Source organism: Kogia breviceps, chromosome 1 (genome assembly GCF_026419965.1).
Source record: "Kogia breviceps isolate mKogBre1 chromosome 1, mKogBre1 haplotype 1, whole genome shotgun sequence".
NCBI classification, from domain to species: Eukaryota; Metazoa; Chordata; class Mammalia; order Artiodactyla; family Physeteridae; genus Kogia; species Kogia breviceps.
In genome coordinates, this window is record NC_081310.1 from 74614935 (window position 1) to 74638230 (window position 23296).

Here is a 23296-nt window from a genome sequence, read left to right on the forward strand (position 1 = left end):
GACAATGGCCAGACATTATATGGCCATAAAATGGACCCAAAACCTCTGGAGCAACTAACTCAGGAAGCCAAACCACAGTCTCTGCAGCAATGGACCCAGCATGGTCAAGACTTGGTCAATGACTGCCAATGTTCCAGTTCTTTGCCCTAGCTTTGTCCAACTCAGGACCAACTAGAGAAAGTCAAATATGCTTCCCAAACCAATCACATAAGATGCCCCATTTCTAGTTAGTCAGCCTCCAGCTTCCTCGTGGCAACAACCTCTAAATAGAGCATCCCTGAAGACTTTCTTTCCTACAAAGCCTCTGTACTCCCCTGCTTGCCTGCAGAACACAAGTGATGGTGGCTGAGTCTCTTGCTGTGACAAGTTCTGAAAGGCTGTTTTCTCATTTGGGTGGTCTTTGTTTAAGGATGGTCACTGCTAGAATTAAAAACAGAAAGCACACCTTCCAAATCACTGGAGTACATAAAAGCAAAAAAAACCCCACAATCTATATAGCAAAAGGCAGAAAACAAAGAAAACATTAAAATCAATAAAAACAGAAAACATTTAATGATGTGGGAAAATATAAGACAAAAAAAACCACACCAAAAACCCAGGATGCAAGCTTTTTGGAAAATACATATAATGTGCATTCAGATAAAGGAGAGGCCACAGCGGTTAGAGGGGGTGCTCTGCTGTCAGGCAGTTCTGGGGTCAGATTCCTGCTCTGCCACTCACCAGTTGCGTGTTCCTGGGAGAGGTATTCAAACTAAATCTAAAAATTTCATTTTTAAAGCTGACTAATAATAAGTTCCTACTCATGGGGTTGCTTGATGAGTGAGTAAAATAATGCATGCAAAGCTCACAGTTTGGTGCCTGGTAGACAGTGTGCAAACAAGGAATGTTAACTTCAAAAACTGGTTTGGAGGAAATGCACCAATATGTTAAAAAGAACAGAAATAGTAGCAGTGATTTTTAATTTTTTCCTGTTGAATAGAGAATGCTTAAACTACATTAGAACATTGAAATGAACCTGTGAGAGACCGTTGACTCTCCTACTACTAGACCCTATAAAGACAGAAAACAAAATGGTATATCCTGGAAAGTTTACAATTCAAATGTTTAAGGCAGGGAGCTGGATCTATTGAACATATTGCTCTTCTATCCTACCAGAATGTTCCTCCCTTAAATCCTGCCTATTGTTTCCTTGATTTCAGGTCTAAGCTTAAATATCACCTCTTTGGAGAAGACTTCCCTAACTACCGTCTCCACAGTTGGCTTCCCCCTCTTATTCTTTTTCACAGTATCTTATTTATTTTCTTTATAGTATTAACCCTAGTCTAATTATTTTACTTCATTTGTTTGTTTATTTAATTGTATGTTGTTTTCTCTCCTGCTATCAAATAAGCTTTTTGAGAACTGTCTTGCTTCTCAATCTATTTCCAACACCTACTAGATTTGCCTGGTAGGTAGGAGAAGCTCAACAAATATTTCTTCAATAAATGAATGATCTTAAGAGGAAGTAAGTATAATGTATATAGTTATATATCAAGAGAAAAAGTATAATAAAATCAGCTTATGATCAGACTGAATCTAAATCATACTCCAACAGCTACTAGCGAGTTACCATAGCCAAGTGTCTTACTGTTCCTAAGCCTCCATTTCCTCTACAAAATGAGGATTATAATGGTGCTTACCTCTTACTGTTATTTCAAAGATTAGATGAGCTAACCAAGCATAGCACAATACCTGATAGTAAGAGCTCAATCAACACTGGCTATAACATATATTCATTAATATCTGATACCATGAAGGACAAAATGATACAAGAAAGGTATATTAGGGACCTTGATGTGAGGTACCTTGTGGCTTTTTTCAAACCAGGACCATTTTCCTTTTTGATAGCTGACTCATACCACGAACATAAATATCAACATAAAATCCCAGAGACAGTCACAGACCTGGGCAGCAATCCTGATTTGGGAAGAAGAAATATTTCAAACTGATAGTTCATATATCTGATTAGGTTATACCCAAATATAAATGGTATGTTATAGGAATTCTGAGGAGTCTTTTAATTAAGGAAAACAGGGACAGGATAATGAAGGCAAAGGGAAAATACAGGGACCATGACAAAGGATCAGGAAGTAGTTTCTCTTCTTCTAAGGTCAATAAATGAATTTAGGAAATTCTACAAAATGATTGTTAGGCCATGTCCAGTACTTTCTTCCACACAGCCTGGAGAAGAAAGTCACTGGCTTGACAAGTGGCGAAAACAAAAATGTGCCTTTTTATGTTTCCCTCGTGTCCACAACTCTGTACAAGCTCCTCTCTGAGATGTACGTGCACACGCCCACCTTCCTAAATTCCTCTCCTTTGACTGGACTTTGCTCCTGTCTTGTAATTATAGTGAGGCTGGCACGCAGAGGTTACCTTGACTCCCCCAAACCAAATTAGCCAACAGGGCAGGTTAAAAAGCAATTACAGTAGCCCATAGGAAATCACAATGGACTGCAACTAACACAGAAAAAACAATTACCATAATCAATACACTTTAAGCACATCAAAATGAATATTTCCACATGTCAAAATGGTTCCAGATTCACCAAGCAACCAAACTAAACAGAAAACACATTTAGTTTTCATAATGACTCTGCATGTGTCTTTGCCTTATGTCGGATCCTAGCCACTTTTCTTACAATTCTGTGAGGTTTTGCTTTTTCAAAAAAGGATTAAAAAAATTTTAATTTTTTTCACCTGGACCTATTGCTCCACTTGGCTTTTTCATCTGATTTTCGTTTGTTTGTTTCTAGTCTTTCCTCCCTCTGCTCCAGCTGGTCCTTTCACCTCCTGTAATTTATCTTGGCCCTTACTTCTCATCCATTGAGTTTACACTCTACATTAATTCAGTCTGTCTTTGATTCTGCTCACTTATGGGGCTGATTCTCTTCACATTTCAACCTCTCTCCTCACGGTCTTCCTCTCACTTCAAATAATTTAGTGCTGTTCTTTTAAAATTTATACCCTACATAATGATCTCCATATTAATATGTCTTCTCTTTTTCCCCATTTTCTTTTTACTTACCCTGACTGTACTTTCTTAGACACAACATAAAACAAAAGTCTTTCATAATTTTGATTGTTACAACTTCTGTCACACAATAATGCGTCTGATCATCTTCCTTGGTGACTAAACCATTTTTCTTTTGCTTAGTTCCCTGTGGCATCTACATTTACTTGGGATCCACCCCACCCCTCTGGCAGAATTAGTGTCCAGATGAATAATCATTGCCTACAAATATCTGCTCACAGAGATTTGTGCTCTTATTTTTTTTTCCTGCTTCTTTAGCTGTGTTTATGCATTTTTGGCGCTACTGCCTTTAACCAGCCTGGCTGCGATAGGAGTTTGGTGCCGTTTTTCCTTTTGTAAAGGGTTAATTCGCCACCACTGGTTGCTTGTTGGATATATTGTAATGACTCTTTAATTTAGCAATTATTTATTGAAGACCTATGCTATGCAAGGCCTGGTGCCAGTACTATGAGAGATAAAAAGGTTTTAACTTCTAGGGAGTTAAAGCTTCCAAGAGGAGAGAGAACACCAACTGAAGCTATAAACTCTTCTGGCTAGTCCTCTTACAGTATTCCCTATCTCAATGAATGGCAACACCATCAATCCAGCTGCATAAGTCAGGAACGTGGGGACAGCCCTGATAGCTCTTTCTCATACACATCCAATCCATTATGAAATCTTATCCATTTTACATCCTAAAATCTCTTAAATTTGTCTCTTCTCTTCATCTTCACTGTCACCATCATGGTCTAAATAGGCTAACGAAAGAGCCTCTTAATAGACTACCCCGGCTGCTCTTGTGCCCCTATAATTCATTCTGTGTATTTTAATTAGTTCTTTTAAAAGTACAAATCATTTCACTCTGTCCTTAGAAGTGCACAAATAGCTTCCCCCTGCTTTTAGGAGAGTGTACTGTATTGTCTCTTGACTTCTCAGCAGAATTGTTTCCTTCTATGTTATTTCTTGATTTTTCAGGGGCTAGCAGCCTGTAAGCTACATTTCTCAGACTGCTTTCCAGTAGGGTTCTGGTTTACTGTAGCCGCTTGTCTGAGAGCTCAAAAGTGAAAGAGAAAGAGAAGAAATGATTGCTTTGGCTGTTGTGGGTAAGTATGTGAACATCAGCAGAGTACTGAAATGACATTTGGCCAGCAGGTTTCAGAATCTCATCAACATTCAGGACAAACTGACTTCGCAAAGAAAGAATGTAAGGCAGAAACTAGATGTCTCCAAAGCAGTTTTAGGAATGAATTATCTCAACTGTTCTCAATGGCAGTGGTCTGGTCCTCAGACATTACAGCAACTCAGCTTCTCTCTGGAATTACCAAGTCTGACGTTTCCAACCAATCATCTTACACTCTACTCTTGGCTTGGGGTTGGTTTTGGTTCTGCTTACTCACAGTTCCTTGAGGCCTTTGTTTCCACGTTTTCCCATGTCATTTCAGCTTTTGCTTTCACTATCTTCTTATTCTCTTCCTGTATTTCTCTGTTCGAGTTCTTGAGAAAGAGAAACTGAGTAGCCCAGGTAATCACTCTCATCTCTAGTTGAGCAGACTTAGTGGTACCTCTCTAAAACTTCATTTTTTTATCTGTAAAGTGGGAATAACACCACTTAACTGTCTTACAGAGCTGTTGTGATAATCTGAATAGATAACGTATGTGTAGCAGCCAATGTGGCACCTAGCAAATAATGCTCACATGTGAATTCCTTCTCCCCTTTCCCTCAAGTCCATGCATAGTGCATTTTTCTAGATTAGTGGCATTACAGTTACTTAACAAGTATTTGCTATATGTTAATAAAAACTATGTATGTGTGTATATATATACGTGTGTGTGTGTATATATATATATATAGAGAGAGAGAGAGAAATATTTACTTAATATATATATCTAGCTATTGGAACTTAGATATTCAGAATAATAATGTAGATATAAAATAAAAAATTATAAACACTTGTTATTTTTGAGTATTTTGTCTCTCTTCAAATACCTGCTATTTTATTATGCTCTCAAGCTTAAGATGGTCTCAGGTCTCCATTCCTGGGTTCCTTACGAAGTTCTGCCAAAACAATTACATAAATCTCTCATATACTATCTGGAAGGCTCCTCTTCCATTCCCTTCCCTCATGTTTGTTCTCCAGCCCACCATGTACCACTCATTCTAATGCTGATTTTGACAAAAGCAAACATGAAATCTATAATTGCCCTGCACATCAACATTTTATGAAGAGGCCACATATACATTTTCTGGTGAGAGAAAATATGAATGTTTTTTGTATCTATTTTTATTTTTTGTATTTATCTATGTTTATAATGTATATATTCATAGACATTCTAGTTATGATATTTTTTCAAAATCCAGAAATATCTGAAACAAAACCAAAAAGTAACCCCAAGTGCTTGAGCTCTGTTATAGGCAAAACAATGGTACAGGCTAAAAATCAGACCTGGGTTTGAGTCCTGCTACTTACTATCAAGCAATTAGGAAATTTCTAAACTTGTAAGGAAGCACAGTGATATAGATGAAAACTGTATGTTAGCAGAATAAATGTTCTAGCAGACAGAGCTGATTTTATTGTACTTGTCTGCACACTTTGCAGTGGTCCAAATGACACATATGCCCTGGTATGGCAATGGCACCCCGGGCAATAGTCTGGAGGAAGATGGCAGGAGGAAAAAGCTCAAAGGAACAGAGTCTATGGGATGGAGCATAGTGGCTGGTAGCAGTATGTCCAGCCTGAGACCAGACAGGAAAGAAACGTAGGGATATCTCTCTTTAGAAAAGGAGCATGGGGCTTCCCTGGTGGCACAGTGGTTAAGAGTCCGCCTGCCGATGCAGGGGACACGGGTTCGTGCCCTGGTCGGGGAGGATCCCGCGTGCCGTGAAGCGGCTGGGCCCGTGAGCTGTGGCCGCTGAGCCTGCGCGTCCGGAGCCTGTGCCCCGCAACAGTTAGAGGCCCGCGTAGCACACACACAAAAAAGGAGCATGCAGGTACCAGCTCCACACCTTTTTTTTTTTTTTTTGCTGTACGCGGGCCTCTCCCTGTTGTGGCCTCTCCCGTTGCGGAGCACAGGCTCCGGACGCGCAGGCTCAGCGGCCATGGCTCACGGGCCCAGCCGCTCCGCGGCATGCGGGATCTTCCCGGACCGGGGCACGAAACCGTGTCCCCCGCATCGGCAGGCGGACTCTCAACCACTGCGCCACCAGGGAAGCCCCCAGCTCCACATCTTTGATCTAATCGTGGTATTACAGGTAGATAGTTTCTAGTTTCCAGGCTAAGGTAGGAGACAGTCATCTTGAATATTGATAATTACCTAGTTTTGTAGAAAAATACTTTTGTCTGTTTAACAAGTTATATATAAAATATCAGAATCCTGATGGGGATAGAAAAACATATGCCATGATAATTTTCTTTTCAGAAAATAGGAAAAAGAAAGGGATCTTATGGCGTTCTTAGTACATATTCTAACCACCAAATAGATCAATAAGCATTAAAGAAGGAATATTCATAGTATGGGAATTTTTTTGCTACTGGGAGTAGGCTGGGGTTACTGAGGCTGGAGAAGAACTACTTGTCCTTGGAAGCCTTAACCGACTGTGAGAACCTGCTGATGTTGGGCAGAGTAAGACAGACAGGAAGCTATCGGAAAGCTCTTGGTGTTTACCTGCCCCCTCTGAAATAGTTATTGTTTTGTGTAAGAAAAGAGGACATTCTCAACTTCAGGCTTGGGTTGAAAGAAAGGTAGATGATATGACAGATTTGGGGATGTTAAGGAGATATTTCTGCCAATATCAGCCTTTTAAAATGTTGCTTGCACTCTTAAAAATGTTTGTACTGAGTATATACTAGGTGATATCAATTCATACATAATCTGTTTAATAACCCCCTGAGCTATGTCTCATTAATGCACTTTATGAATGAAAGAAACTGCAGGATTTTTATCATTCTGACAATTGTGTTTTTGGGCACCTGATAAAAATAAATTCATCATCACTTTGTTATATATTATCTATATTGCTCTGGTTGTTCGTGTGATTATCTTGCTTCCTAACACAATGACTGACTCCTTCAGGAAGGTGAGCACTGGCCTCGGGAGACCATAATCACGCTCTGAGTCTCCTCTGTCCACTGTCTGGCTGCATGGCTTGGGAAGATTGCTTAACCTGCCTGGGCCGCATTTGTAAAGCAAGGGAGTTGAAGAAGAGGCCCTTTAAAGTTCCTTCCCACTCTGTGCTCCATGGTATCACAGAGGGCAATCATTCTTGTTCAGGTTTACTCTTTTCACAGCCCTGAACTCAGAGGACTCCTCCATTATAGCTCTTGAACTGTTGACGAAATCTGTTGTGCTTGTGTGCTTCCAAATCCTGGTGCTGAAAAATCAGCCTTTGGTTCTATGAAGAAGTAGCCCTCGAAAACGAAACTCGACATAAGATTGTAATAGTCAAAGACATCATCATCAGTCATAGCCAAGTGACAGATTTCATTTTAATCCTTTTATAATGATTTTTCTCATCTTTACAGGTGACAAAATCAAAGTTCTTTACAGAACCTTTCTAAGTAAATATGCTACTTCACTGGGAAATATATTATTAGACCCTCATTAGACTTTCATTTGCTGCTCCTGGAGAAAAGTGTTCTAGATTTCCCAGGATAAGTCAAAAGTTACTTATTATAAATAATAAATGCACCAGGGGTCCGGCATTCAAGTTAATATATCAAACAGACACATAATCCTAACATAAGTTTGAATCAGAATTAAAGATAGATTGCATGTACATGGACCTTCCTTATATGTAAAGTTAAGTAGCTATTCTTCTAGCTGTTTCCATCATAATTGCACGAGGGCTCTGAGGTAATGTCACAAGGTACATATACTGTCATCTCCATGCTATTATCACATTTACATGCAAAGATTTCTAGTTTTCCCACAGAAGAATCACTATTTTTTTAAAATAAATTTATTTTTATTTATTTTTGGCTGTGTTGGGTCTTTGTTGCTGCGCGCGGGACTTCTCTAGCTGCGGTGAGTGGGGGCTACTCTTCATTGTGGTGCACGGGCTTCTCATTGTGGTGGCTTCTCTTGTTGCGGAGCACCGGCTCTAGGCACACGGGCTTCAGTAGTCGTGACTCATGGGCTCTAGAGCACAGGCTCAGTAGTTGTGGCGCACAGGCTTAGTTGCTCTGTGGCATGTGGGATCTTCCTGGACCAGGGCTCGAACCCGTGTCCCCTGCATTGGCAGGCGGATTCTTAACCACTGCGCCACCAGGGAAGCCCAGAAGAATCACTTTTATGGGGTCAAGGTTTTAGGGGAAAGGGGTAAAAAAGACCCATAAAGTTTCTCTTTTTCCTCAGAAGCTTTCACAGTAGCAAGGTTTGGCCATGACTGTATGCTGACTGGGAGGCTTTATCTCTAGAAGGCCAAATGGGGGCCGAGGGAGGTGATGTGGGGATAGAAGGGAAGAATCGGGAGAGGAATGGGGTCAGAAGCCCTGGCCAGCCCTACAGAGAGTGCACGTATCCTCTAGCTGTATAGTTTTGAGACCTGTAAGTAGCAGCAGTAGCTGACTTATAGATTATGGGTCCAAGAAAAGTGAGGGCACCCTATATTATGTTGAAAAACTTGATCTCAACCTGCAGGTCCAATACAGTAGCCACTACAACAGACAGCTATTTAAATTGAAGTTAATTAAAGTTAAATACAAGTTAAAATTCAGTTCCTCTGTCAACATTTCAAGTGCTCAATAGCCACATGTGACTACCGGCTATGGTCTTAACGCAGGTAGAGAACATTTCCATAACTGCAGCAAATTCTATGGGACAGCATTGCTTGAGAGTCTAGATTATATGAGAAATCAACGTTTAAAACTCTTGAAGTGTAATTATTACTAGGGAAGGATATATTCTATAGTGGTTAAGAGAACAGATTTTTTTACCCAAACTTTTTAGACTCAAATCCTGGGTCCAAGCCTTGCTAGAACATGACCTCAGGCAAGTTACTAACCACTCTGAGCCTAAGTTTTCACATCTGTAAACTAGAGATGATGATGGTATAGCTTTTAAAAGGTTGTTGTGAGGATTAAATGGGTTAATGTATGTAAAGCACTTATAATTGTTTCCAACACATGGCAAGTGCTATTTAAGGGCTACTTCTTAATATTATTAGTTTCACATTAAAACATACTTCTATAATTTAGTATTATTACCAGGGAATAGACACAAATAGATTCATGTGTCTGATCCTTTCTGTACCCATCTTTCCCCGTGAACCGAACCTTTTTGAGATAGGTGAGACATTCTCTTGTCAGCGTGACTACATCTAGGATGAGGGGTGAACTCTGCTCCTTACTTGTACAGCAGAATGTCAGCTGCCTGGAGTACTGGGTAGGTGAGCAGGCCCATGGTTCCATTCTGCTTCTCCTTGGCAGTCTTTGCCTGCGGGGGTGAAAAGAGAGGAGGGAAACAAATCTGACATGAACCTAATTATAATGCTAAATTGGGAAATCTTTAAAGCAAGCAAGGGGTGATCTGAAGCCACCTGTAACAACAATCTATCTCAGTTCCTGTTAGTAACTCTGGCCATCTTCTGGCTGGCTTGTTTCCATGCTCCAGCCTTAGGCAGGAATAAGGTGAATCCGCTTCCCCACTGCCCCTTGAAACGATCCTGCACTGCCACTATTTCTTTTTCATTTTACTAAAGTAAGGACATAAGATTTTCTAGGTTCCAAGTCAGATAAATTCTAGATTTCACAGGGAAGGTCAGAATATACCATGAAATTAAATTTCTCTAAATTAACATTAGTTAACATCAAACTGTTTGTGGAAACTTCCCAGAAAGTCTCACACTCTGCTATTGACAAAACTGTAATGTTCCCTTAAAATCACATTAAAACAAAACAAAAAACCTAAAAATCATGGCATTAAAAACAATGACAGTAAGAGAAAATTTCATCTAACCAATCCTAATTATCTGTCCTGAGAGTAAAGTGATCCAATAAACAGCACAGTTTGTATAAACCAAAATATTTCCTTAACAGGGAAGCTGATGGAAACACTGGAGGTGATACTAGAAATATTTAACAACTGGCGAGCACTGGGTGCTGAATGTGAGCCCTAGTGATACTAACTCCCTTGCTGCAGGGAATCTGGCTTTCTGAGCAGAGCTACTTATTAGCAGGGACTATTGTGCGCAGTTCACTGGTAATTGCTTCTAAGGCCTAGGTATACCATATCTTGTAAAATGATAAATGGATATTTTGGTATATTTTGGTGTGTAGATACGTTTTATTTGTTTAGTTAATATGAATCACTTCCCTGAAATCCAAAGATTCCTGAATGAAATGAACAACTCAATTTATAAATTTGCATGATTCTAAGGACCAAACTCATGTGCTCACAACTTGGGGTTCCCCAACCAAAATGCAGACACACCCTTTGAGACTGGGTCTGAAAACAACAGCTTCTTTCTTTAATCATCTTAATATTCCATAATTTAGTTACAAATTTTTCTAGTTACTTCAAGTAGTTTCTGGCTTACAGCGCTACTAATGCTATAGGCCATTCATAGGAAATTTGAAAGTTTGACCATACAATTCCTTCAGTATACCTTATTACAATGTTCATGATAAAGGCCAGTTTGCAATGATCATAGGGTAATTATAATAAAAATTTAATTTGGGGGGCTTCCCTGCTGGTGCAGTGGTTGAGAGTCTGCCTGCCAATACAGGGGACACGGGTTCGAGCCCTGGTCTGGGAAGATCCCACATGCTGCAGAGCAACTAGGCCCGTGGGCCACAACTACTGAGCCTGCGCGTCTGGAGCCTGTGCTCCTTAACAAGAGAGGCCGCGATAGTGAGAGGCCCACGCACCGTGATGAAGAGTGGCCCCCGCTTGCCGCAGCTAGAGAAAGCCCTTGCACAGAAACGAAGACCCAACATAGCCAAAAATAAATAAATAAAAAATAAAAATAAAGGAATTCTCTTAAAAAAATTTAATTTGGAAATAAGCAAATGGGAAAAGAACCCAGTCTTTAAAAATTGCTACTGTATTAGATTTATAGTCTTTTTATATTAGAATACTGGACCTTGAAACTACAAAGGAAGTGAGGGGGTGTGGAGAGCTCTATTACTTATTGGATGCCTATTATGGGCCCCAGATGCCTCACATCTGTGCTATCTCATCAATCCTCCAAATAACCCTGATCTCTCCAGCCCTGACCTTACCCTTCCTCCCCAATGTTTTGTCCCTCACTGCCCCAATCAAAACCAACCTAGTGGTTCTTTGCTCTTCCCATAGAACTGGAACCTTTCCCTCCTAAAACTTTTTACACTTTGATTGTTTGTTTAACTGTCTGTTCCCAAATAAGCTATAAGCCTCATGAAAGGGGCTGCATCCATCCATCCTGGTGACTGCAATACCTCCAGCACTTAGCATGATATGAGACTAGCAGAGAGCATCACCAGTATTTGTTAATGAAGGCATGACCATAGAAGGCAGTATACCATGCTCTACGATTAAGACTGGCTTTGAAATCCATGTTTTCCCCAAAGATAAGAGATCACGGACTAGTAGAAGCCTTCTTCAGAATCATTCACTAGTAACGTGTTACCAGGAGGTCCTTAGACACTATTTTAAAGTGGGAGGGACTTCTCTGGTGGTGCAGTGGTTAGGAATCCACCTGCCAATGCAGGGAATACAGGTTCGATCCCTGGTCCAGGAAGATCCCACATGCCGTGGAGCAACTAAGCCCATGCGCCACAGCTACTGAGCCCGTGAGCCACAATTACTGAGCTTAGGTGCCTAGAGCCCGTGTTCCACAAGAGAAGCCACCGCAACGAGAAGCCCCCACACCGCAACGAGGAGTAGCCCCTGCTTGCCCCAACTAGAGAAAGCCTGTGCGCAGCAACGAAGACCTAACGCAGTCAAAAGAAAAAGAAAAAAAGTGGGAGCATTTCCCATTAAATCAGTTCTTATAAAAGGATTTTGGCGTTCAGTGTTCAGCTTAGCATTACCATATTATGATAAAATGGGAAAGTCTTGCCTCAAACCAAAATACGGTAGAGAACATTATAAAATTTTGTTTCCAACTCCTGGCAGGTAATGATTCTGCAGCATCACCAATACCTCCTATTTAGACACTGCCACATTAAAGCTCTGTCTGTTTCTCTCTGCAGCATATGTGAAGCCTTCTAAATAGGAAATCAAAGCCTTTTGAGGAAATCAATGGCCCTGAAAATATGCTGGAAAGATGCTTGATACTGATATCAGTGTTGACATAGTGGCGGGCCACCTACCCACAGGTTATCCAATTGCAAAAATACATGGGAGTAAAGTACTTTGAATTACCCAATTTATATTTCTCTGCTGAACTTCTTAGAAAAAGAACAGGCTTAATTTTTCTGTGGGTTTGAACTGTTGCTTGGACTCAACCTGTTTAAATATTAAATAAAATATGTTGTCTCTTCTCCCCACAATGAAAACATTCTGGCGTTAATGCCAGTTAATTCCAGTGGAGGCAACTTCAGAGTCCAGTAATCCAGAAATGGTGATTGTTTGTTAATTAGAATGTGGCACGTTCAAAGTCATTACCAAGTCTATGTAAAGGTCCCTATGTAAAGGTCACTTACCAAGTCTATGTAAAGGCCACGCACAGATAAAATCAAATAATTAATAAGCTGGATATTTTCATCCAGTTTTTCAGTTTGGAAGAATCTTAGAGAACCTTCTCACTATCCGTTTCATACCCTGAGGCAGTGAGGTTAAAGATGCTGATCTAGCTAGCCACTAGAGTAACAGACCAGGGAGGCCAGCAAACTCAGGATCCCCAGAGCCTAACACAAAAATAAACAGAAAGAGGAAAAATAGCTGCACTGGGGACTGAACTTCTTTCTGTTTATTAATCAGATCATTGGCATTTACCTTCCACTGGTGTAAATGTTGTAATCGGGGTAGTCTGACCATGCAAGTAAGGATCCAACTTAATTGTGTGTGTTCAGACACCTGAAGAAATAAAATAGAACATTAACAAAGGTGGTCAATATCTTCTTGCATATAAGGCAAAACCAAACAGACAACAGGTATTACCTTGGCTAAAATTACCCCAAATGAGGGTAATTAAAAAAATTAAGGGGGCTAATTCATAATGCATAGAATTTTAGATGAAGAAGACATCTTCAAAACTACCCAATACCATTACTAGTCCAGTGTTTAAATCCTCTTCACAACATCCCTAGCAAGCAGCTGACAGTGAGAGGGTTTCATTATGTCCTGAGGCATCTATTTCAGCACAGGGCATCTAGACAATATTTTGTAATAACTTTGTATGGTGTGTAATCAATAAAAATATTGAATCACTATGTTGTACACCTGAAACTAATATAATATTATAAGTCAACTATATGTCAATTTAAAAAGCCAATGTAATTAAGAAGACACACACACACACACACACACACACACACACACACACACACACACATGCACGCATGCACACTGGTCAAATCCTCTCTAAACGTATTCTAAATACATGAAAGCAGCTGTAATATCTTACATGTAAATGGCAAAGAAAGGTACTGGACTTAAAGACTGAGTCCTTTAGACCCAGAGGAATTGAAATTTAGGAATCACTTTATCATCTGAAAGCATGTTTTTAGATAGATTCTATTTCTTCTTCTTTTTTTTTTTAAGAAGAGGTTTAGTCAACAAGAAAATATAACCTTTTCCCAATTTGTTTTTGTTTTAACCAAATTCAATCAAGTCACCAAATCTGGCAACAATTGGGATGATTCTTGGGTCCAGGCCAGGTTCTAATTGGTGACCTAGAATTTAAGGCCTATGCATCCTGTTTCTGGACCCTAGGGATTCCGAGCCCTTCATCCATTGTGGCTTTTTGTGTGTGTGCCCATCTGATTTCCTTAAAAAGCAGAGGCTGTTGCCAGCTCTGAAAAGTGGCCCCAAATGTGTTCTTTGTGGGTTTTGCAAATGGAACATAAAGGAATGAAGCTGAATCAGCCCAGGCCTATTTTACTAGCAAGGACTCGCCATCTGGCATAAGATAATTTCTCGTTTTTTTCCCTCAAGTCATGGAGAGGGAAGAGCTGTTTTTCACGTGTTTGACAAGGAATCGCTTTTAAAGTTTTGCAAGTTGCTGGGCTGAATCTGTCATCTTTCTTCCAAGAGGCATTTGGGATTCATTGAGGGCAGTGACTTTGACAGCGCTGTCCATGCAAATTGCTAACTGCTGCTGTAAACAAACAGCTATCAGACAGAAACAGTAACCCTGGATGGAAGCAAGAGGATTATAGTTGCTTCCAATCACCAAGCAAAACACAGTCCCATTAGAACGAATAAAACAAGAGCTGTTTTTTGACATGAAGAAGTAGGAGAGTTTTTGTTTTTTTTCCTTCTTTACTGAATTGGGGAAAGGAATAAAAACACAGAATATAACCATGGACATGTGGAAAGAGACAAGATGATTCCTTTCCTTCAGCTAGGGCTCAAGAGCTCAGCTTTGGTGATATGCAAACAGCTACCATGATGTCTCCATGAAGTCAAGTATTTTCCAGTAGCTTTTTATTTGGTTATATGGAATGAAACTTATTGAATATTCTGCAGAGATCTTCCTAGTGTTTCCAAATAATGTGGCATTAATTAATTCAATTATCCTTACTTGGAAAAAGTAGTTGAAAGGTCAAAGGCAATTAATTTTCACAATTTATCTATAATATTATAATTTATCATATAAATTAATATATCATTAATAATTACACAAGAAGGGTAGTATACTTTAGGATTTAGCTCTCTTAATTTATTCATATTCATGGCAACTGCTTGGAAAAGGTCAGATTTCTATCTGGAGAAAAGTGAAAATGGTATTAAATATAGTACATTCTACCTTATGTTGTGAAATCACAAACAAAATAACAATATAATCTGGTTTAGTCATAGAAAAACAAAAGCATGGAACAATAAGGTGGTCTGTTGACCATCCACAAACAAGTCAGCCGTGATTTAAGATTTCTGACCTCCTAATTATAACAAGTAAAGACATATGTATTCTTCAGTTAACAGCAGTTTTGCCCATCTTATTCACTGTTGTAAAACAAGAATCTGGCACACTGTAGGTGCTCAATAAATATCTGTTGAATGTATGAACAATAACAAAGGCTGCAGAAAGAATGGTTAGGACCAAAAAGAATGCATTAGATTTAGCAGTGGACTTGTTGGTGATCCAGGCAAAAGCAGTTTCAGGGGAGTGATTGGGATGAATGCTAAATCTATTATAGAGGGATGGGTTGAAGCATGACTAGGAGGCAGAATATGAAGGCAGACGTACAAGAAGTATAGCAGAGTGGATAAGAACTCTCCCTCTGAGCTTAGGCTACCAGATCTGAATGCTAGTTCTGCCACTCAGTAGCTGGGTAACCCTGTGTAAATGACTTAACCTCTCTGTGCCTCAGTTTCATCATTTATAAAATGAGATTAACAACAGTATCCACCTGACAGTGCTTAGTATAGTACCTAGCACACAGTAAGCACTCAATAAATGGTAGTTATTATGACTATAGGTAACTTTTAGAAAGAGTCTTTTAACTTTTTATTCTGAGATAATTATAGATTTGCATATAGTTGTAAGAAATAATACTGAGAGATCCAGTATACCCTTCACCCAGGTTCCCCCAGTGGCAACACCTTGCATAAATACAGTGCAATATCACAACCAGGAAACTGAATTTGATACAATCCATCCACCCTATTTAGATTTCACCAGTTTTACATGTACTCATTGTGTGGGTGTATTTAGTTCAATGCAATTTTATCACATGTGTTAAGACATTTCTTTTTTAAGGAGTATAGAAATGAAGGTAACTAGTAGGGATTAAGAATAAAAATTTTGTTTTGTTTTTTAAGGTGGGATAGACCTACATCTTCCACTGAAATAGGAGGAGAAATAAATATAGATGAGGATCTATCTTGTGGGATAGGAGTGGAGAGCAGAAAGTGAGGGAACTTCAACTCTAAAGGGTTCTATTATCTCTGAAAACAGAAGACAGGGTGATTAGAAATAAATGGGGTAAGAAATATACTCAGTGGAATTGCTGGGTTTGAAAGGAAGGAATAAAAGATATTTTGGAATAGAGCTGTATAAGACTTGATGATTTGCTGGTGTTTTTGTGAATGAAAGAGGACAATCATCTGTAAAATACACTCATGGAGAAACACTGGTATTCTTCAGGGTAGACTAAAATGTTCTGCCTAAATATTTAAAAATTTTAAAAAATTTGCAGAAAAAAATCAAATCAGTTGATTGCATCTTTCTTTTGGTCAGTAAGGATTTTTAATACGATCTAAAAAGTACTAAACATAAAACAAAAATCTAGATAAATGAAACTACATTAAAATTAATGACATCTCTTTATCAAACACCACCATTAAAAGAGGGAAAAAAGGCAAGTCACAGAGTGGGAGGAGTTATCTGCAAACCTATACGGAATATACCGGTACACAGACTATGTAAAGAATACCTACAGGGCTTCCCTGGTGGCGCAGTGGTTGAGAGTCCGCCTGCCGATGCAGGGGACACGGGTTCGTGCCCCGGTCCAGGAAGATCCCACATGCCGCGGAGCGGCTGGGCCCGTGAGCCATGGCCGCTGAGCCTGCGCGTCCGGAGCCTGTGCTCCGCAACGGGAGAGGCCACAACTCTCTGCGCAACGGGAGAGGCCCGTTACCGCAAAAAAAAAAAAAAAAAAAAAAAAAAGAATACCTACAAATTAATAAGAAAAAAGCAGATAACCTTATACAAATTGGCCAAATGCATTAAATGCAAATTAAAGTCATAATGTGATACCACTACACCCTCACCAGAATGATTAAAATGAAAAACCCAAAATACTACCAAGTATGGCAAGGATATTGAGTAAACAGAACTCTTTTTTTTTTTTTTTTTTTTAGTGGTACACAGGCCTCTCACTGTTGTGGCCTCTCCCATTGCGGAGCACAGGCTCCGGACGCACAGGCCCAGCGGCCATGGCTCACGGGCTCAGTCGCTCCGCGGCATGTGGGATCCTCCCGGACCAGGGCACGAACCCGTGTCTCCTGCATCGGCAGGCGGACTCTCAACCACTGCGCCACCAGGGAAGCCCCAACAGAACTCTTATACAGTGGGAATGTAAATTGGTCCACCAACTTTGAAAACTGACTGTATCCACTAATGCTCAGCATTCATATAACATATGACCCAGGTATTCCATTTCTAGGTATATACCTAACAGAAATGTTTACATATGTTCACAAAAATATCTGTGCAAGAGTATACTGTAACAGCCCCATATTGTAAGTAATCCAAATATCCACCTACAGAGAATGTATAAATTGTGGTATATTCACTCAACGGAATACTACAGCAATGAGGAAGACTGAATTACATTTAACAACAGGAAAGAATCTCACAAACATAATGTTGAATGAAAGAAGACAGACATAAAAGAGTATATACTAAATGGTTCAAATTATATTAAGTTTAAAAACAGGTTATCTTAGGGAAGGGCTGTTTAGTGATTGGAAAGGGGCATAAAGAGCCATGCGAGTTACCCATGTAACTTGTACATGGGTGTGTTCAGTTTGTGAAAATAGGTAAAAGGCTTGTAAATCTAACTATACTTGGCCTTGAATAAAAGTTAAAACATCTCTGGTGTTTAAAATAAGGTGGAGGGACTTCTGGAATCACAGAGCAACAATCTCTGAAAATCTGTTCCTCCATAAAAGCAATGAGAACACAAGCAAAAATTGTCAAAGTCAACTTTTACAAAACTCTGGAAAATTAGTCAAAGGCTTGCAATATTCTGAAGAGTATTTATTTAAGAAAAACATCCAAATCCCAGTAAAAACAGAGAGCTTTGTGGTATTTTAACTTGCCCGATTCCCATTAGCCTCTCCCCATATCTGTGGTAGCCATGAAAACAGCAGCCTAGCAGGCACTGGAAGGGAATGTTAGGGTTTGGAGCTCCTCATAAAGATCCAGCCCCAGAGAATCATCACTACTCGGCCTGTCTGACAGCTCTCCATTTGGAAAATGGGGAAAAGCCCCATTTGCAGGGCTGGCTATTATTTGACCTGATTAGAGCTCACTCAGTGGGAAAAGCCCTAGCCCTAGGACACTTTTCAAATATAATCATCAGCAATGATTTAATATTACAGCTGCCTGAGGTGCTGATACCAGTAGGAGAAAACAAGAGGCTGTCTAGAAAACTTAAGGAGAAAAGCTGGGAAATGATATGCTTATAGAGTACTTTGAAAAGACCTGACACATTCCTGGGCCTCCAGCAGGCCACAAGTATGTGCAGGGCTGTGCATACGTCCAGGAAAGATCTGAGAAGACCCTAATCTCTTACCTCTAGCTCACCTTGAGGTCCTGTGAAAGCCCCTCAGCAAAGGGTTGAAAATATAGGACCAAAGCATTTAGACATTTCTGCTCAATCATTATCTGAGTACTAAGCTAATCCAGCAGAGACTGCAATGGCCACACATGACTATGAAGACAGAATTTACAGAATTGCTGCAGAAAAGTCACTAAGCAAACATAGCAACAACAAAAATGAACCCTAGGTGGTGGGTGGAGGGCAGATTTCACTAGTGAGTTCCCATAAACATTGAAAAAATTAATACCGATTCTTCACAATCTCTTCCAGAAAAATAAAATACAAGGGCACACTTTCTTAATCATTCTAGGAGGCGTGTATTATACTGAAAGCAAAACCAGGCAAAGACATCATAACAAAAATAACTATAGGCCAATGACATGAATGTAGATGCAAAAACCCTCAACAAAATATTAGCAAATTAAATCCAGCAACATATATAAAGAATTACACAACATAATCAAGTGGGATTTATTCCAGAAATGCAAGCTTGGTTTAACATCCAAAAATCGATCAATGTAGTACTACAGTAATTTAGAAAATGTATGGTATAAGGATAGAACACATAGATCAATGGAAAAGAAGTGAGAGTCCAGAAGTAAATCCTTACCTTTATGGTCAATTGGTTTTCAACAAAGACGCCAAGACAATTCATTGGGGGAAAGAGTAGTCTCTTCAACAAATAATGCTAGGGCTACTGAACATCTACAGGCATATATCTACAAGCAAAAGCATGATGTTGTAGCCCTACCTCTCACTATACATAAAACTTAACTCAAGATGGATTACAGACCTCAATATAACAGCCAAAACTATAAACTGCTTAGAAAAAAAATAGGAGTAGATTTTCATGACCTTGGTTAAGCAGTGATTCGTTAGTCCATATGACACCAATAGCACAAGCAACAAAAGGAAAAAACAGATAAACTGGTCTTCATCAAAATTTTAAAATGTTGTGTTTCACAATAATGCTGGAGAGGGTGTGGAGAAAAGGGAACATTCCTTGCACTGTTGGTGGGAATGTAAATTGATATAGCCACTATGGAGAACAGTATGGAGGTTCCTTAAAAAACTACAAATAGAACTACCATACAACCCAGCAATCTCACTACTGGGCATATACCCTGAGAAAACCATAATTCAAAAAGAGTCATGTACCAAAATGTTCATTGGAGCTCTATTTACAATAGCCAGGACATGGAAGCAACCTAAGTGTCCATCAACAGATGAATGTATAAAGAAGATGTGGCACATATATACAATGGAATATTACTCAGCCATAAAAAGAAATGAAATTGAGTTATTTGTAGTGAGGTGGATGGACCTAGAGTCTGTCATACAGAGTGAAGTAAGTCAGAAAGAGGAAAACAAATACCTTATGCTAATACATATATATGGAATCTAAGAAAAAAAAAAGGTCATGAAGTACCTAGGGGTAAGACAGGAATAAAGACACAGATCTACTAGAGCATGGACTTGAGGATATAGGGAGGGGGAAGAGTAAGCTGTGACAAAGTGAGAGAGTGGCTTGGACATATACACACTACCAAACGTAAAATAGATAGCTAATGGGAAGCAGCCGCATAGCACAGGGAGATCAGCTTGGTGCTTTGTGACCACCTAGAGGGGTGGGATAGGGAGGGTGGGAGGGAGGGAGATGCAAGAGGGAAGAGATATGGGAACATATGTATATGTATAACTGATTCACTTTGTTATAAAGCAGAAACTAACACACCATTGTAAAGCAATTATACTCCAATAAAGATGTTAAAATTTTTTTTAAATGTTGTGTTTCACAGGACACCATCAAGAAAGTGAAAGACTGTTCACAAAATAGGAGAAGTTACTTGCAAATCATGTCTGATAAGGTAGCTGTATCCAGAATATGTAAAAAACTCATAATTCAACAACGAAAAGACAGATAATCCAATTTAAAATGGGCAAAGGATTTGAAAAGACACTTCTTCAAAGAAGATATACAAATGACTAATAAGCACATGAAAAAATGCTCAATATCATTAGTCATTAGGAAATTGCAAATCAAAACCACATTGAAAAACACAACACATTGAGATACCAGTTTACACTCACTAGGATACTTACAATAAAAAAAGACTGAAAACAAAAAAATTGGGGGAAAGAAATGAAAAACTTGGAATCCTTATACAGATCTTCCTCAACTTACAATGGGGTTACTTCCTGATAAACTCATCACTGAGTTGAAAATATCCTAAGTTGAAAATGCATTTAATACATCTAACGTACCCAACATCATAGCTTAGCCTAGCCTACCTTAAACATGCTCAAAACACATTAGCTACAGTTGGGCAAAATTAGGACAAAGTCTGTTTTATAATAAAGTGTTGAACACCTCATGTAATTTATTGAATACTGTACTGAAAGCAAAAAACGGACTGGTTATATGGGTACACAACAGTAATAAGTGTGTCTGTCAGTTGTTTGCCCTCGTAATCTTGTGACTGACTGGGAGCTGTGGCTCGCTGCTGATGCCCAGCACCATGAGAGAGTATCAAACTGCGTATCGCTAGCCCAGGAAAATAAAAAAGAAAATTCAAAGTTCGAAGAACCGTTTCTGCTGAATGTTTATTGTTCTTGCACCATTGTAAAGTCGAAAAATTGTATGTTCGAACCATCCTAAGTCAGGGACCCTCTGTACATTGGTGATAGAACTCTCTACAAAGTAGTGTAGCCACTTTCCAAACCCTTTAACAGTCCTTCAAAATGTTAAATATAGAGTCACCATATGACCCAGCAATCCCATTCCTAGATGTATACCAAGATAACCAAAAACATGTAACTATACAAAAACTTTATACACAAGTTCAGAGTTGCATTTTCATGTGGAAGACATCTGGAAAAGTGGAAACTACCCAAATGTTCACTGACTCATCATGAATGAATGAACAAAATGTGGTATTGCCATACAATGGAATACTACTCCACAATAAAAACAAATGAAGTACTGATAAATATTACAACATACACAAACCTTGAAAACGTTATCGTAAGTGAAAGAAGCCAATCACATAATCCACTTGTAAGAAATGTTCAGAAAAGGCAAACCCATAGAAGACAAAGTGGATTGGAGGTTGCCATGGAGAGGGGAGAGGGGCAGTGGGTACTGGGTTTCATCATGGAGTGATGAAAATGCTCTAAACTTGATTGTGGCGATGGATGCACAGCTCTGTGAATATACTAAAAGTCATTAAATTGTACACTTTAAATGAGTGAATTGTATGGCATATGAATTTTATCTCAATAAGGCTGTTGAAAAAACTATGCAGGTGGAATTCATCACAACTCTTCTTTGATGCATCATCCATTAATTATTCCGTGGCAATAAAGATAATGTAGTTTGAGTAGTCCTGATTTTCTGATCTTTGGCATGATCTCCACTTTCCTCCAGACAGGAATTTTTCTCCCCACAGGAATAGATGGCCCTCAAATCAAAACCAACTCCAGATCCTTTCAAAACGTGAGTGGGGAGAATGGGTTCTCATCAATGAAGAAAAAGATGCCAGAGCTGCTGCTGTGTTTGACGAGTCTCCCCTTCTCACTTAAGCCCACTCCAATCAGGTTTCACCTCCACTGCTCCACTACAACTGCTCACCACAGTCAGCAATGCTAATGGTTAAGATAAAGTTGTTATCTTACTTCACTTATTAAACAGCATTTGACACAACTAATTACTTCTTCCACCTTGATTCACTTTCTTCACTTGGCTCCCCAGACACTGCAGTATTGTAGTTTTTCTCCCAGTTTCAATACTTTTTCTTCTCAGTCTCTTTGTGTGATTCCTTCTCTTCTCCCTGACCTTAATATTGCAGACACCCAGGTTTTAGTCCTTGTTTCTTTATTTACATTCTTTTTTACACTCACTCTCTTTGCAATTTCATCTCATCTCATGGCTTTAACTACAATCCGTGTAACTGATGACTTCTAAATGTATAACTCTAGCCAGACCTCTTTGCTGAACTCCAGATTCATATATCCAACTCTCCATTCAGCATATTTGTGTGGATATCCAATGGACATCTCAAACTCAGTCTACCCAGAACTGAGCTCCTGACCTTCCTTCCCAAACCTGCTCTACCACAGCTGTCCTTTCTGTTGGTGGCAACTCTACCCTTGCAGTTATTTAGGCAAAAACCTTGGAGTCATTAGTCACTCCTCTATTTCTCTCATACTCTATGCCTAATCCATCTGCAAATCTTGTTGCTTCTACCTTCAAATTATATTCAGAATCTCTTAGCACTTCTTTCACCTCTTCTGCTGCTACCACTCTGGTCTGAGGCACGATCAACTCTCACCTGGATTGCTAACTGGTCTTCCTGCTTCCAACCTAGCTACAATGCGGTCTATTCTTAACAATAGCTAAAGTGACCCTTATAAAACATAGATTGTGTCACTTCTCTTACTCCAAATCCTGCACTTCCATTTCATCAGAGTAAAAGCCGAAGTCCTTACAATGACCTTTCATGATCATCTCCTCCCTTTCAACCCTGTGACGTCTGGATTCCAATCCTCCTCCTCACCCGCTTTGTTCCCTCTTTTCCAGACATGCTGACTTCCTTGTGTTCCCTGAATACACCAGACATACTCCCACCTTAGGGGCTTTGCACTGACTCTTTTCTCTGATAAGAATTCTCTTCCCCCAGATATTCACGTCACTAACTCCCTCACATTAAGTCTTTGCTCTAATATTATCTTATCAAGGGGGTTCACCGAGCCATGCTGTTTAAAATAGCAACATGTTTCCCTCAGTGCCACTCCCAATTCCCCTTAATCTTTTTCTATATAACCTATCACC

The 23296-nt window shown here is 39.5% G+C and overlaps 1 protein-coding gene across 4 annotated transcripts in view; it reads right to left on the bottom strand.

Annotated features, from left to right (window-relative positions):
• The window catches only part of WARS2 (tryptophanyl tRNA synthetase 2, mitochondrial), an 88336-nt gene that overhangs the window by 8117 nt on the left and 56923 nt on the right, over positions 1-23296 (bottom strand). For 3 of the 4 annotated variants that reach the window (XM_059054508.2, XM_067034141.1, XM_067034147.1), the window contains 2 exons: positions 12968-13048; positions 9399-9484 (listed from right to left, as the gene is read on the bottom strand). In XM_059054508.2, coding sequence (XP_058910491.1) covers positions 9399-9484; positions 12968-13048 — 167 coding nt within the window. The remainder of the gene's footprint in view (positions 1-9398; positions 9485-12967; positions 13049-23296) is intronic. The other variant, XM_067034132.1, reaches the window with a different exon arrangement.